The sequence below is a fragment of the Schistocerca americana genome, chromosome 7 (genome assembly GCF_021461395.2).
Source record: "Schistocerca americana isolate TAMUIC-IGC-003095 chromosome 7, iqSchAmer2.1, whole genome shotgun sequence".
NCBI lineage: Eukaryota > Metazoa > Arthropoda > Insecta > Orthoptera > Acrididae > Schistocerca > Schistocerca americana.
In genome coordinates this window covers 376,650,715-376,668,107 of record NC_060125.1, presented here as the reverse complement: position 1 = coordinate 376,668,107, position 17,393 = coordinate 376,650,715, and the positions used below count along the sequence as shown (strand labels likewise).

Here is a 17,393-nt window from a genome sequence, read left to right as displayed (position 1 = left end):
TCTTCATCGTTTGCAGAAGTAGATGGCATGTGGCACGTAAACCTGTACTACCATGGTGGCTGTTGGTTTCATGTCTAACTTGGCTACGATAATGCGTTCGCTACGCTGTTCGTAATAGCTCACACGCATTCCTATTTTCTCATTCACTATTTGGTCTGCTAGTACATTACCTCTATTTGATTTTGTGTCGATACGTACAACGTGCTGACATGGGGAAAGTTTCCAACCGATTTCTCATACTGCAGTTATAGTTTATTGTTTGCTTTTTAATCCTCCGTCGCAATTTAATAATATATTACAGTGAAAAACCGTATCCATACAATAATATCTCATTTGATAGAGAAGTTCTTTTATTTCGAAAAGTTTCAGATTTTAAAATCCAGGTTTTGGAAGTCTTTTATTGTTGTCTTAATTTAAATGGAATGAAAGCTATGAATACAGTAAGAGTGAAAGGAAAAACAGTGCTCCAACAAACATTTTTTGTCTATTTGGTTTTCTGTGTGTTTTCTTTTATAGATATAGTTAATTACTAATGTAATACCTCAAATCAACAAGAAGAGGGCAAATATATGCTTTGTTGAAAAATTAGTTACAGGTATCACAACAGAACCATAGAATTTGAAGCTACTCACTTCTTCGTTTTAGGGAAAAAAAAGCTCATAAAGCTAATACAATGAAAGTATACATTGTAAGTCGTCTACTGAAAGATAAAAGTCCATTTTTCACAATAAGTGGATATTTCCAGGCTTCCATACTACTAGTAGAGTTGATCTAGTACGATAAGCGTCAGTTGCTTAGTATATTCAGTCACAGAGAAGCACATTTATTGCTAAATGTGAGCTGTTGGGGAGGATGAAAGTCAGAATTGGTGAACTTGCATCTCCAAACATGTTCAGATTATTAAACGTTAAACATTATCCAATATGGTGCAAATCGATATTCTCTGAAGGACATGCATAATTTAGGAATTTACATTTTCCTTTTTGTGTCACACGTGTTGACGTTGACGGCTACAATGCGGAGAAATATTACTGAACACAACAGCGTACTATTACCTAAGTACGAGTAATAAATACACTTTAATACTGGTTTCGTTATGGGTATCAGATTCTGGCCTTTTCAACACAGATGTTCAACAGTCACTTTTTAGGGCTGCGTGTCATTGTAGGAGATTTCTCTGTGCGTTAGATAGGCATTATTTCATGCCAGAAATCCATTCGCTGTTCGTACACATTCTGCTTCATTTCAAAGACATTCGTGATGTGCATGTAATTCTGGTCGCTGTTGTTGAACGCCGTCCATTCGATTGATTCACCCTCGGGGGACGGTGTGCTGGAACAAAAAGGAAAACAGTACTGTACTACATCAGAGTCACACTGTTGCAGACATACACTCCTGGAAATGGAAAAAAGAACACATTGACACCGGTGTGTCAGACCCACCATACTTGCTCCGGACACTGCGAGAGGGCTGTACAAGCAATGATCACACGCACGGCACAGCGGACACACCAGGAACCGCGGTGTTGGCCGTCGAATGGCGCTAGCTGCGCAGCATTTGTGCGCCGCCGCCGTCAGTGTCAGCCAGTTTGCCGTGGCATACGGAGCTCCATCGCAGTCTTAACACTGGTAGCATGCCGCGACAGCGTGGACGTGAACCGTATGTGCAGTTGACGGACTTTGAGCGAGGGCGTATAGTGGGCATGCGGGAGGCCGGGTGGACGTACCGCCGAATTGCTCAACACGTGGGGCGTGAGGTCTCCACAGTACATCGATGTTGTCGCCAGTGGTCGGCGGAAGGTGCACGTGCCCGTCGACCTGGGACCGGACCGCAGCGACGCACGGATGCACGCCAAGACCGTAGGATCCTACACAGTGCCGTAGGGGACCGCACGGCCACTTCCCAGCAAATTAGGGACACTGTTGCTCCTGGGGTATCGGCGAGGACCATTCGCAACCGTCTCCATGAAGCTGGGCTACGGTCCCGCACACCGTTAGGCCGGTTTCCGCTCACACCCCAACATCGTGCAGCCCGCCTCCAGTGGTGTCGCGACAGGCGTGAATGGAGGGACGAATGGAGACGTGTCGTCTTCAGCGATGAGAGTCGCTTCTGCCTTGGTGCCAATGATGGTCGTATGCGTGTTTGGCGCCGTGCAGGTGAGCGCCACAATCAGGACTGCATACGACCGAGGCACACTGGGCCAACACCCGGCATCATGGTGTGGGGAGCGATCTCCTACACTGGCCGTACACCACTGGTGATCGTCGAGGGGACACTGAATAGTGCACGGTACATCCAAACCGTCATCGAACCCATCGTTCTACCATTCCTAGACCGGCAAGGGAACTTGCTGTTCCAACAGGACAATGCACGTCCGCATGTATCCCGTGCCACCCAACGTGCTCTAGAAGGTGTAAGTCAACTACCCTGGCCAGCAAGATCTCCAGATCTGTCCCCCATTGAGCATGTTTGGGACTGGATGAAGCGTCGTCTCACGCGGTCTGCACGTCCAGCACGAACGCTGGTCCAACTGAGGCGCCAGGTGGAAATGGCATGGCAAGCCGTTCCACAGGACTACATCCAGCATCTCTGCGATCGTCTCCATGGGAGAATAGCAGCCTGCATTGCTGCGAAAGGTGGATATACACTGTACTAGTGCCGACATTGTGCATGCTCTGTTGCCTGTGTCTATGTGCCTGTGGTTCTGTCAGTGTGATCATGTGATGTATCTGACCCCAGGAATGTGTCAATAAAGTTTCCCCTTCCTGGGACAATGAATTCACGGTGTTCTTATTTCAATTTCCAGGAGTGTATAAAACCTGAAGCGCACATTTCTCTTGCAATTCTCGCTTTCTTACTAGGAGAGAGCGAGCTTTCGCAATGATAAGACACTGGACGGTGCTTCAAAAACCCGTGCAGTCATTAACATTTACGTTTACCGTGCTTTCCTAAACTACTTAAGACACTCCCTTTCACGATAGCGCTCTCTATAGAGTAGAAAGATTTGGCTCGGGTCCTGGCAGCGGGAGGGCTTATCGCTACGAGACGTGTCAGGTGTGTCGCCGAAAGAATCATACGGCCCTCAGTGGGACGAAGATCAGGCAATTTTGGATGGTGGTATCGTAAATTAAAGAGAAAAATTGCAGTTTATGTTGTAATAAACAAGTAAATGTTCTGTTGAGCAACATGAGATATGTTGATTAAACATGTTTAGCATTTAAGGAAGTAGATGATTACAGTGAGCATAATTACTAATACGTTACAATGTAAAGGAAACAGCTGAAAGTAGTAAATGTAAGAACGAATTAAATGAGTAAGCTAATCACTGATCTCTTCATCCACAGATAGCTGACTACAAGTCAACACAGCGAAACCAAAATGCATTAAAACCACGCAAAATTAGTACATACTAGTATTTTATTATTTCTTCTTCGATGTCTTTGCTTTTCTTCATACAAGATCCTCAGTTTTTGGAACGACTGAATGAGCACAATCTCAAAACATATTTCAAGTTATTCTGTGATACGGAACACCTCAGACACAGTATCCATATTTTCATGAGGGAAAAGAACTGGTCTGAGCCATTCCTTCGTTCGAACAAACTAATCATCCTTGCTGCATTCCATATGACTGAATTTCAACGATCTGCATTTGTAATCCGTGGTTTTTCAGACTGGTCGTCAACAGTGTACTTCGTGGCAAAAATTCCTGATATGTGTCGTCAGAACCTTGTCCCAAATTCGTTACGCAACTGTCTTAGAAGGCTTAAACACTCTCCAAACTTTATACCAGTGGCAACGTTGCGCGCTGCAGACAATATTGGAAAGTATGTGAGATTTCTAGCCTCCATTCGCCTTTCCCAGAGAAAGAGAGAGTTTCATCTCTTCGTGTCGAGGTCATCGCAAATTTTATGGGATATTAAACATTTTGCATAACTATCATCACCACCGGAAGTAAGATGCTGATCCTCCCATGGGCTACTGAAAACAGTTGGCGTTGAAGGTCTGCTATTAGAGAAACACGCTTTGTCTACCATTTAGCAGTGCACGAACTTTTGTTTATAAGAGTGTCTGTGTTTACCTCTGTGCCGTGAATTTCAAATTCGCGGAACGTTCCCGCCCAGCCAAGTGTGGTTGCACTATTCCGGCGCTTGACTTTAGCCAAAGGGTACGATCAGCGGAGTTTGTACTGCAGCTAGCACCGCGAGGAGGTGAGCCGGGGCGGTGGGAGGCGATGGACGTCAGTCACCTGCCCCACTTGAAAGGAGGAACATCTCCCAGAAGGCAACGCCGTGATAGCCGTGGCGTGGTCGGGAATCCTGCGCCGGGTCCCCAACGATCAACATGGTGCCTGGCCGAGTTGGGAGGCGGTTGTCGAGGTTGGTGGAAGTGGGATGAGCTAGGAGATGTGGACAATGGAGCGGGAGTTGAGGCGACGTCTAAGAGAGCCTCCACCAGACGCTGCTGGGGCCAGCAGCAGGCGAGTCGAGGAGTGGCATCGTGCCTGGTGGGGGAGCATTGGCTCGATGCGTTTGAAGGCACACTGGAGGACTAAAGCATATCAGTGGGTCACAGTTGGAGCTGTGAGGGTGGAGGGAAGCAGTCAGCAGGTCACTGGGAAGAGAGTGAACTCTAAAAGAATCGTCTCTGAGCTGGTGCGCTGTAGTGCCTGTATATTTGAAACCTGTGTAGGTCGATGCAGGGTGCACCCGTGTGGTGTGGACACAATGGGCTAGAGATACTAAGAGTTGTTACTCCGTGGCGAGAGGATGGCGGCTACAGGAGAGGTACAGACAAGGGCTCCGGTGATCGCTTTAGTGGCTGGCAGTCATTTTGGTCAGCTGGTCAAATTATGTCTTATGGAAACTTAGTAGAAGTTAACGGATGTTGGGAGTTGTATTTCGCATGACAGGACCATAAACACAGTATTGTATGTTTGGTTTGATGCATTTTCTTGCAAGCAGAGAATACGCGTTTATAACTCTCGTGAGGATGGCTCTGTGATCATTACGCTGCGAGCTCGATTAACACTACGTGTAGGGGAACGGCGGTTAGTATGGGCGGCGGATAATATGAATCGCTTCGTGATTCTCGAGTTTACCGCATAACAGCGGACGCATGCAGCGTTTGGAATAAAGTGAAATAAAGTGCAGACATCACTCTTGAATTTTGTGGAACATGTGTGATGCAGTCTTTGATTTTGTTTTACAAGCGAATTTTATTTGCTTCCGTGTATATTTTATTTCACGAGGATTAACAATTATTAAGTAGTCTGTTGTAGATTGTAACGCGATAATGAAATTCCGCCTACTCAAATCAGTTCCTGTAACCGCCATGTTTTAATGTGCAACATTAGGTAGTATAGGCCATACCACAGTCGGGTGGTAATAAACATATAGCTACGTAATTTTTTATTTTGTTTCTCAGGCTGAAGAAGGAGCGCACTGGTGAGGTAGTGGGGAATGGTGCCAGAATGTCCTGAAAATAGAGGAAGGCGAAATCGAAATGGTTTTTGTCCGTTGTTTTAATAATCGTAAAAGGAGATGAAAACCACTGTAGAGAATCAGCAGATATTTGTGACACCTCGTATGGGTTTTTCTAATCAACATTTGTAGAAAACTAAGAAGAAATGCATGTAGCACGTTCGAGAAAATTAAATTCCACATTAACGCCCCACGCTAAGATTGAGTCTCAGAAGTTGGCCTACTATTTGCCAGAAAGTTTAAAACTGACTCACAAATTTAACAGATAAGAGAAACTGACACATAAAAATTACTGTCAAAACTTAATGAAGAAGCACTGGGAACTGTCTTGTAGAAAATTTCAATTCACAAACATAACATGATGTCAGAATGAGATTTTCACTCTGCAGCGGAGTGTGCGCTGATATGAAACTTCCTGGCAGATTAAAACTGTGTGCCCGACCGAGACTCGAACTCGGGACCTTTGCCTTTCGCGGGCAAGTGCTCTACCAACCGAGCCACCGAAGCGCGACTCACGGCCGGTACTCACAGCTTTACTTCTGCCAGTATCTCGTCTCATTCTGGAAACATCCTCCAGGCTGTGGCTAAGCCATGTCTCCGCAGTGTCCTTTCTTTCAGGAGTGCTAGTTCTACAAGGTTCGCAGGAGAGCTCCTGTAAAGTTTGGAAGGTAGGAGAAGAGATACTGGCAGAAGTAAAGCTGTGAGTACGGGCCGTCAGTCGTGCAGTTTTAATCTGCCAGGAAGTTTCATAATATGTTGTATCAGGTTCAACCGACCACAAAGTTGAAAGTTTTTCCAACGAACTGTTCTTTTATTATCTTGAATTTCTAATATATAAATAGATTAATTTATTCGTGAACCACAAAAAACCTTTTTTATTTTAAAACACATTTTGCTTTATGGCGCAAGCTACACGACACATTTCTTAACATCTCGCACTGTAAGATTTAGAAAATGTTTTCTTTCTGTGTGTCTTTTTGGTTATAAATCTTCTTTTTCACCATTTACATCAAAACAAATATTCAAGTAAAGGTCGTATACAGCTGTGTATTATTTCAAAACAACAACAAAAGTTAATAGGATTAGCAGGAATGAGTATCTGGTGGAGGGAGAAGTGGACTTTATTGTGAGTACACACTGCTGTGAAGTTTGAGCATTGCGAGTGTGATTTGTCATTATTTTCTCACTGAGTGACGATCGTTATTTTCTGCTTTACTATGTTTTGTGGACAAAGAGGCCGAGTATTATGAGATGTACATTGTTTTGTTAGTGGCCCCTGTTTAGCTGTAGTATTGTGAGATGTGTATTGATTTGTTACAGACCTTGAATTTTGCTATTGCTGGTAAGGTATTTAATATCAGATTCGCTTACTACTGTATTGGAAGAAATTTTAATTTATTTACAGTTGTTTGTTGCCGAATTTCTCAAGAACTGTAGCGGGCAAGATACTTGAGTTTACTCTTGCTAATTTTAAATTGTTGTGAATTGTTGGGGAATTTATTTGCGTTTAGTAAATATGTTTTTTTTATAATGAGCCCACTCCTGCAAAACACTCAGCCCAAACCCAACTCTGCCCAGATGCTAAGCTACACCTCCGACTGTTACGTGCTCCTAATCACCCCAGCTGAATTGCCCTGGCTTAAGGTAAATGACGGGATGGTTCATTTGGAAAGACACAGCCAATTTCTTTCCATGCAATTTTTACCTGTGTGTAGACTTCTGGTGATTATACACATTCTTCCACAGTACATTTAAGTTTCTTTTTCATATTTGTACTGTTTTCATTTAAACTTCTTCACACTATTTCCAAGATATTTCGAGCAGATTTGATTACTTCAGCGTATTCAATCAGTTCGTATTACCTTTACTTAAAACTGTTACTGTATCTTTAAACACTTGTCTTTCTCATGTTTGAAAACGGATATTATACAGACATAATCGAAGGAGCTGTTCCTTCACAAAGATTCTTTGCCACTTATACAATAAAAGGTGCTGCAGACATGAAAAAAGCAAATGAAAAGAATAATTCTATTAGAAAAAGCATATCTTGCATAATCTTTCATTTTCCATGTGCAAGTAGTATCAGACTTCTTAAATGTCGTATCTTTATTGATTTGTCCTGTTTGGTTAACGGAGCAACAGAAGAACAGTACTGTGAATTTAATAATTATTCCAAATTATGCAAAACTGTAAAGTAGAGTAGTCTGAGGCTGTAAAACCTATTAACCTCATCGACTACCTCCATCCCCGATCCCAACCCCATCTTAACTGATCGACGTTACCTCCCCACCTTAGTAAAAATATCGGCAACCACAATTACACAGAAATGTAACTTGGCTCTATCAGACCAGCAATAGAGACTAATTCTAAGAGTTTCCCTAAGAACGACTAAGTTGTCAGATATGTTCCACGCTTAACCAGCACGCTGATAAGTAGGGATAATATTTTGATTTACTTTGCATTTTTTGAGTCAATATTAATTACTTTTAATTTACTTTAGGAGGCAAAACAGTACATAAATTCTGATTAGGAAGGTAGCAGCATTAAAATACAGAGGGCGAAATGTAATCTTCTATTTATATAAAAACCAGAATCCACTTATAAGAGGCGATGGACATAAAAGAGAAGCAGTAGTTGAGAAAGGAGTGAGACACGATTGTACTATCCCCCACTGTTACTCAAACTGTCAAAGACCCTAAAGGATTTGGAACATCAATTTAAGGTAATGGAAAGTGTCATGAAAATGGGTTACAAGAGGAGCAAGGATAATAGAACGCACTCACTGAAATCTGACGATGCTGAGGGAAGTAGATTAGGAATTGAGGCACTAAACGTAGTCGATGAGTGTTGATATTTCGACAGAAAAATGGCTTCAGTAGAAAGATTATAAAATACAGACTGGCAAGATCCAAAAAATTTTCCTAAAAAGAGAAATTTGTTAACAGTTGGAAGTCTTTTCTGAAGTCATTTGGCCGGAGTGTAGCTTTGTATGGACGTGAAATGTGGACCATGAGCCGTTCAAAGAAGAACAGAAAAGTAGCTTTTGAAATATGGTGCTACGGAAGAAAGCTAAAGATCAAATAGCTAGATCGGATTACTATTAAAGATATACTGAATCGACTTTGAGAGAAAAAAATGATGACAAAACCTCACTAAAGGGGCTGTTGACGGGATACAATGTCTGTTTAGTAATGAAAGGAAGTGTGAAAGGTTAGGATAATAAAAGGAGGCCAAGGTGTGACTAAGTAAGCACAGTAAAACAGATGTAAGATGCAGTAGTTACGCAGAGATGAAGGGGTTTGTATAGGGTATATTTTTTGTATAGGGTATACTGACCTGGAGAGCTGTATCAAACCAGTCTTCTGACTGAAGACTATATTAACAACAACGAAAAAATCCGTTATATTGTAAGAAACGAGGTTCTTGGCACATGCTATGCTTACCCGTATTTTACGAAGTTGGCCCACAATCTAACCATGTTTGTCCTTAGCTGGATGAATTCTTCGTCAGGGTTCGTGACTAATCCTGAAAAGAGCACCGACCGTTGTGATCCATGAGGAGTTCCTGTGAGAAAAGAAGAAACTTAGCCAGCACATTCTCATACACGCATTAAGCTTGCAAACTCTAAAACACAATATATCAAACAGACATTAGTCCAGAGTGTTCTGACGATCGGTATACGTAATACTACAATATTTAAGTAGGTATAGAATTTTCTGAATCAATTCGTGACCTCATAGATATTAACTATCACCGTTACATATGAATAAAAAAAATCAAACCAATTAACACGCTAAAGTGGAAAGAATATGTAATTACGCTACAGGATGCAATACGCTTAGCAGCTAAGCAGCTGTCTTTTGGAAATAAAACTCCAAAGTAGTAACACCTATAAAACAATGACAGTGTTCAAAATGGTTGCACCGTAGAGATTATGGTAGGGCCTCGACAAACCTATACTGCCGCCGTTGAGAACTTTATTTTGGAAGACACTATGGTCTTCACTGATAATTAAGTTCAGCTTTCAGTCAGTTTTGCACTGTGCGACATTCCAGATAAATAACATAGCATAAGTTTTGTAAGTAGGCTGTTTAGGTTTTCTTATTGGTAACGCCACGTAGCGCTCTGTATGAAAATCACTGTCTGTGCTGTGTGCAGTCTGTGGCTGGGTGGCATTGTTGTAATATTCGCTATTTCAGTGTTGGGCTGTTGGCTGTTAACAGCGCGTAGCGTTGCGCAGTTGGAGGTGAGCCGCCAGCAGTGGTGGATGTGGCGAGAGAGATGGCGGAGTTTTGTAATTCGTAAGACTGGTTGTCATGAACTGCTATGTATATTACGAGTTTTCAAAACTATTAAGGCAAATACATTGTTTGCTCTCTATTAAAATCTTTCATTTGCTAACTATGCCTATCAGTAGTTAGTGCCTTCAGTAGTTTGAATCTTTTATTTAGCTGGCAGTAGTGGCGCTCGCTGTATTGCAGTAGCTTGAGTGACGAAGATTTTTGTGAGGTAAGTGATTTGTGAAAGGTATAGGTTAATGTTAGTCAGGGCCATTCTTTTGTAGGGATTTCTGAAAGTCAGATTGCGTTGCGCTAAAAATATTGTGTGTCAGTTTAAGCACAGTCATATATAATTCTTCAAAAGGGGACGTTTCAGTTTACGTTTCCAATTTTTTACATGTTCTTGCACAAAATTCTAGTGTAACTCATCTCTGACAAAGAAAGTGTGTGTTACACAATATCTTGTAGTAAAATTGTACTCGCACTTCATTCCATTTTATCGTTGTTGTATGAAACGACGAGCTTTCAGTGAATATCAGTGACCATTAAACTTATTCAAGGAGGGGATAATTACATTTAACGCTTATCACAGACTGCTAATCTAAAATGAAACTATACCTAATATCAACATATATATTGGAACTATGTCATGTATTATGGTCTTTGTTTAATATCGTGTCTATGGTAAATGTTTTGTTTTCTTTCTTCCCATACTGATTCATTTAGGGGGGCTATGCACATGTTCAGCTAACTACATTCGTAACTGTGGCCTTTTGTATGTTATGACTTTAGGAAAGAAAGAAGATAATTAGAGATTGGCGACGAACAGACAATGAGGTAATTGAACGGAATATTAACTGAGATGGACAAAGCTCTGGTAGGAAATCGGGGGTTGTCTTGTAGAGGAGGCACTCCAGCATTTATCTGGAGTGACTGATGAGAGCGCGAAAAATCTAAACCGGAGTAGCCGAACGGCAGTTTGCACTACAACTGATGTTTCAAATGTCACACAGCCACATAAAATCAGTATGTGATGTAAGCTATATATTTTTCGATAGTAAAATTATAAATGTAAATACCATAATCTAGTAATCAAAACTTTATATATTATCACCTTATTTTTTACATTTTGTTTGACGGAAAGTAAGTGAACCCACTGCAATGGTGAAACTTCAACGAAATACACTCCTGGAAATTGAAATAAGAACACCGTGAATTCATTGTCCCAGGAAGGGGAAACTTTATTGACACATTCCTGGGGTCAGATACATCACATGATCACACTGACAGAACCACAGGCACATAGACACAGGCAACAGAGCATGCACAATGTCAGCACTAGTACAGTGTATATCCACCTTTCGCAGCAATGCAGGCTGCTATTCTCCCATGGAGACGATCGTAGAGATGCTGGATGTAGTCCTGTGGAACGGCTTGCCATGCCATTTCCACCTGGCGCCTCAGTTGGACCAGCGTTCGTGCTGGACGTGCAGACCGCGTGAGACGACGCTTCATCCAGTCCCAAACATGCTCAATGGGGGACAGATCTGGAGATCTTGCTGGCCAGGGTAGTTGACTTACACCTTCTAGAGCACGTTGGGTGGCACGGGATACATGCGGACGTGCATTGTCCTGTTGGAACAGCAAGTTCCCTTGCCGGTCTAGGAATGGTAGAACGATGGGTTCGATGACGGTTTGGATGTACCGTGCACTATTCAGTGTCCCCTCGACGATCACCAGTGGTGTACGGCCAGTGTAGGAGATCGCTCCCCACACCATGATGCCGGGTGTTGGCCCAGTGTGCCTCGGTCGTATGCAGTCCTGATTGTGGCGCTCACCTGCACGGCGCCAAACACGCATACGACCATCATTGGCACCAAGGCAGAAGCGACTCTCATCGCTGAAGACGACACGTCTCCATTCGTCCCTCCATTCACGCCTGTCGCGACACCACTGGAGGCGGGCTGCACGATGTTGGGGCGTGAGCGGAAGACGGCCTAACGGTGTGCGGGACCGTAGCCCAGCTTCATGGAGACGGTTGCGAATGGTCCTCGCCGATACCCCAGGAGCAACAGTGTCCCTAATTTGCTGGGAAGTGACGGTGCGGTCCCCTACGGCACTGTGTAGGATCCTACGGTCTTGGCGTGCATCCGTGCGTCGCTGCGGTCCGGTCCCAGGTCGACGGGCACGTGCACCTTCCGCCTACCACTGGCGACAACATCGATGTACTGTGGATACCTCACACCCCACGTGTTGAGCAATTCGGCGGTACGTCCACCCGGCCTCCCGCATGCCCACTATACGCCCTCGCTCAAAGTCCGTCAACTGCACATACGGTTCACGTCCACGCTGTCGCGGCATGCTACCAGTGTTAAAGACTGCGATGGAGCTCCGTATGCCACGGCAAACTGGCTGACACTGACGGCGGCGGTGCACAAATGCTGCGCAGCTAGCGCCATTCGACGGCCAACACCGCGGTTCCTGGTGTGTCCGCTGTGCCGTGCGTGTGATCATTGCTTGTACAGCCCTCTCGCAGTGTCCGGAGCAAGTATGGTGGGACTGACACACCGGTGTCAATGTGTTCTTTTTTCCATTTCCAGGAGTGTATATTTGGGTGTTAATGAAGAATACCTCGTGTTTTCTCTAGGCACAAACGTATTTCCATGACTATACTGTATATTAAAAGACAAAATATGAGATTCAGCCGCAAGATGAATATAGAATTCAGACTTAACTTGGCCATTGTGCCAACTACATTAATTTATTTGTTCAGACCAAGTTACTACATACTTTCTTTAACTTATTTATCCTGTTACCAGTTTTATCGGTTTAGCTGGTTCTTGTCCGACGAAACCTATTTTAGACAGCTGGTGCTGTTATTGGGGCATAGGTGTAACAGGGTATAACCCACCTCCAAGACATTAATGAGGTTCTACAGTCAGTTCGAGAACACTGACGCCACACATCTTGATATATTTCTTAGTGTAGGGACAAATTTCGGCACGTATGACGCCTGCCGCTTGGGTTCTGAAGACCATCCTTGGCTCCTTTCACCAGAAGGCTGATTTGATGAAGGCAATTATCGCAGGCGTGATGCAGGCTAAGCCGTCTGTTTGCAGCATTGTGCCCAGGGCCGATCGCTGCCCTGTGTTTTGGAGCAGAGTAGAAGGTCTAAATCAGAGCTCATACGACTCTGCGACTGTATGGGATGCGAATTTCTCTAACTGCGCTATCGGGTGAAGGAAGCTGATACTAATGTATCGGAGTACGTGTGGCGTGCACATGGGTTTTTTATGTTAGAGAAACCCCCCACTCCTTTCGGATGAGAGCCGAATTGGACTTCAAAATCGAAGTTAAATCAGCCATAACACTCTCAGAGGATGCTCGTCCTCATAGATCGGGTGTAGAAAAGGTTAACATGATATTAGTGAACTGTAGGAGCAATCAAGGAAAAGTATCGATTATTGAAGGTTATAATGCCCAAATAGTATTAGGAACAGAAAGGTGGTTGATACTGTAAGTTATTAGCAGCGAAATCCTAAGTTCAGATTGGAATATTTATCGTAAGGTTAGGTTAGTTGCCAATGGTTGTGGCGTATTTATTTCATTAAAGAACTGGAAAATAGCTAGCGAAGTTACCACGTATCCCGAAATTAACTCAACCTAGGTGAAGTTACGCGTCCAAGGCTGGTCAAATACGATAATTGTATGCTTCCATAGACCACTTGGGTCTGGAGCTATAGTGGTATAGCTCTTCAGAGAGAACTCACAGAAAATCGTTAACGATTTTCCTGATCATGCTGTTGTAATGGGGGTGACTTCAGCTTGCTAGCTATAGGTTGGAATATTCATGCTATCAAAATTGGTGCCACAGACAGGTTTTCGTGTGACATTATTCTGGATGTCTTCTCTTGCTAGCTATAGGTTGGAATATTCATGCTATCAAAATTGGTGCCACAGACTGGTCTTCGTGTGACATTATTCTGGATGTCTTCTCTGAAAATCGCTTTAAACAGATAGAGAAACAATTGGTGAAAGTAACGTCTTTGACCTCAAAGCAACCAACAGGACTGAACGTATGAGTTTACGTACAGAAAGGTATCAGAGAGCATCAGGTATTGAGAGAGGTTATGACTACGGGTTTTACGGGATACTAAGAACGGTAGGAAGATTTCTTTGCTTAGCAAGAGTGTCAAAAGCAAATTGCAAAGAATTTGAGTAGTCATAATCAGATATTCATCGATAAGGACGAAGATGTGGAGAGCAAATGGAAAAAATTCAAAAGCATCGTTCAATATGTCATAAACAAGTATATTCCAAACAAGGTCTTAAGCGATCGGAATGACCCACCGAAGTGTAATAGCCGTGATAGGAAACTGCTCCGTAAACAAAGAGAACTTCGTCTCAGATTGAAGATAAAAAATAGCTGACAAACAAAAGCTGAATGATGTGGAAATGAGTGTACGGAGAGCAATGAGAGAAGATCTCAATGACTGTGAAAGTAAAATTGTGTTTACTGATATGAATAAGACCTCTAGGAGGTTCTGGTCTTATTTAAAATCCGTAAGCAGTTCGAAATCATCTATTCATTCACTCAGAGACTATACTGACACTGAAACAGAAGATACCAGAGAGAAGCCCGCAATACTGTATTCGATCTTCTGAAATTTCTATGCCGCGGAAGATCGTAATCCAGTCCTTTCTTTCAACCTTCGTACAAACGTCAAAATGGAAGATTTTGAGACAGCCGATAGCAGAACAGAAAAACAGCTACAGTCGCTTATTAGTGGAAAGAACCAGATGAGATATCTATGAGACTCTACAAAGATTATAAGAAAGAAGTTGCTCCCTTTCTAGCAGCAGTTTATCGCAGATCACTGAAGCAACGAAGGGTATAAGCGACTGGCAAAAAGCGTATTTCATTCCCGTAGGACAGATGCACACAATTATAGACCTGTATTGTAGACCTCCATCTGTTGTAGAGTTATGAAAGATGTTTTATGCATAATTATTTTGACGTTTTTGCAGAACGAAAATCTCCTCTATAAAAATCATCGTGGATTCTGTGACTAGAGATCTTGCGAAACCCCTCCATGAGATCCATAGCTCAGGTTGATACCGTTTTCTTTGGCTTGAGGAAGGCATTTGGTATCGTCCCACCTTGCCGTTTAGTGAAAAAAATACGAACTTATCGAGTATTGGACAAGATTTGCGACTGGATTCGAGACTTCCTTGCAGACAGAACTCAACACATCATTCTTAAGGGAACAAAATCGACAAATGTAAAGGTAATTTCCGCAGTATCACTAGGAAGTGTGACAGGACTATTGTTGTTTATAATGTATATAAATGATCTAGTAGAAAGCGTCGGATGCTCTTTTAGACTGTTCGCAGATGATTCGATTGCCTGTAATAAAGTAGCAACGCCAGAAGATGTGAAGGTGATCGCTCATGATAAGAGGGAAATCTGAGTTCGAGCCCCGGTGCGGCACACATTTTCATGTGTCATTAATGGTTAGTATATCTATATCTAATAAAGATGATGCCAAGGAATCCGCGGTCAGTGAATAAATTTCGGTCGGCCGAAGTGGCCGTGCGGTTAAAGGCGCTGCAGTCTGGAACCGCAAGACCGCTACGGTCGCAGGTTCGAATCCTGCCTCGGGCATGGATGTTTGTGATGTCCTTAGGTTAGTTAGGTTTAACTAGTTCTAAGTTCTAGGGGACTAATGACCTCAGCAGTTGAGTCCCATAGTGCTCAGAGCCATTTGAACCAATAAATTTCGAACAACACAAGGAAGTCTTGCCTATGGTGTTTCCGAGCGCATGATCGGTAACAATATCGATGTTTGGAAGCAAAGTGTTCTTTATGCGGCAAGCAAAGCCGCATTCAACGAGTGTGTCTTCAAACCCCCGCACCAGGTAATTTTCAAGGTCGAATTCAAACTCTGTGTCCTCGAAAGTGAATGATGTTGTTGCCACGCCTATGCACAGTGACCCTCAGCGGCTCAACCTGTTCGTCAGTGCAGACGATCTCAAGGTTAAACGTTTATTTGACACTTCAATAGTGAAGCCATTGTCACAGTACACAAAATGTTTCTTTTTTCAAAAAAGGGGGGCGTTACATTACCGGTTTCAACGAACTACGTCATCATTTTCAAATGTAAAATGTCAGTTGGAGAATACATAATGTGTATATAACTGATGTTTTACATTTGAAAATGACGTCGTTCGTTGAAACCGGTAATGTAACACCTTTTTTTTAAAGAAAAATTTTATCTACTGCGACTATAGTTTCACTATTGTAGTCTCAAATAAAGATTTAACAAGTATTATAGCCACACTTCTTTACGACAATTATGTCGGAATATAGAATCGATTTCAAGGTGTCAAACGACAGTCCAGTAAGTTATTTGTTCATGTGCGTGTGACAAATTGCGATGTGAAATTACAGTTAGATACTGGTGAAATTGTTACAGTGCTTAACCACGCATCGTATGAATGATTACACAGTCCTCGGCTACAACAGCCTCTTGCCACAATGTCACCTCTTGATGATGAGGGTATCCCTGTATTGGGAGTGGGTAGTCTGTATTTCACTCTTCGAAATACTACAAAAACAGGACGTTCTGGTGTAATAGGTTTTCCATTTTCGGTATGGAAAGATGCGATTTATTTGGTGTGTCTATACAAGGCAATGACCTACAAGTGAATGCGGCTGTGCCTCAAGCTAGCACTGATGTTGTGCCCTAAACACAGTCAGTTGTTTGGCGGAGGTTTAGGCAAGGAATCAGACTTTGAGGCTCATATCACTCTGAAAGACAACGCGCAGCCCACGGCCTGTCCCTTATGCTATTCAGGACCAGGTTTCTAAAGAGTTACACCGATGGCGGGACTGCGGTGTGATAAAACCTGTGTCAGATAGTCGGTGGGCGCCCTCTTGGTCTATATTACGAAGCCGTCGGGTGGGTTAAGGCTACGTGCAGATTTTAAGGCTACTGTGAGTCCACAAACTGTCTGTAATTCGTTCCCGTTGCCTCGCCCAGACGAGCTCATGAACAAAATGGAACACAGTCACATTTTTTTCCAAAAATTGTGCCGATCTTTGTGGCCGCGCGGTTCTAGGCGCTTCAGTCCGGAACTGCGCTGCTGCTATGGTCGCAGGTTTGAATCCTGCCTCGGGCATGGATGTGTGTGATGTCCTTAGGTTAGTTAGGTTTAAGTAGTTCTAAGTCTATGGGACTGATGACCTCAGATGTTAAGTTCCATACTGCTCAGAACCATTGGAACCATTTTTTGAACCTAAAATTGTCTTACAAGACGGATATTTGCAAGCGCCATTGGACGAGACATCCACGAAGCTTATTATTAATATATATCAGGGTCTATTCCAGTTTCAAAGATTGCATTTCGGCAGGGCTTCATTGCACACGATCTCTCAGAGGCTTTTAGAGCAGCTTACTTCAGAAGTTGCTCACTGTGCTTATTACTTGCATGATACAGTAACTTCTGGCCGGACACCAGCTGATCACTAGCAGAAGTTAGATTCGTTGTGTTGTGGCGTAGAAAGACAGCCACGCCACGGAAGTAGCCGAAAGGCACGCGTTTAGCAGGCAAGAGAGAGGTCTGTAACA

The 17,393-nt window shown here is 43.1% G+C and overlaps 1 protein-coding gene across 1 annotated transcript in view; it reads right to left on the bottom strand.

The window, feature by feature from the left end:
* Positions 1–661: 661 nt before the first annotated feature.
* LOC124622175 (acetylcholinesterase-like) overlaps positions 662–17,393 on the bottom strand; it is a 115,816-nt gene continuing 99,084 nt past the window's right edge. Inside the window, exons 10-11 of the mRNA XM_047147818.1 lie at positions 8,926–9,046; positions 662–1,332 (exon numbers count right to left, since the gene is read on the bottom strand). Of these exons, the coding sequence (XP_047003774.1) occupies positions 1,185–1,332; positions 8,926–9,046 (269 nt within the window). The 3' untranslated portion in view covers positions 662–1,184. The remainder of the gene's footprint in view (positions 1,333–8,925; positions 9,047–17,393) is intronic.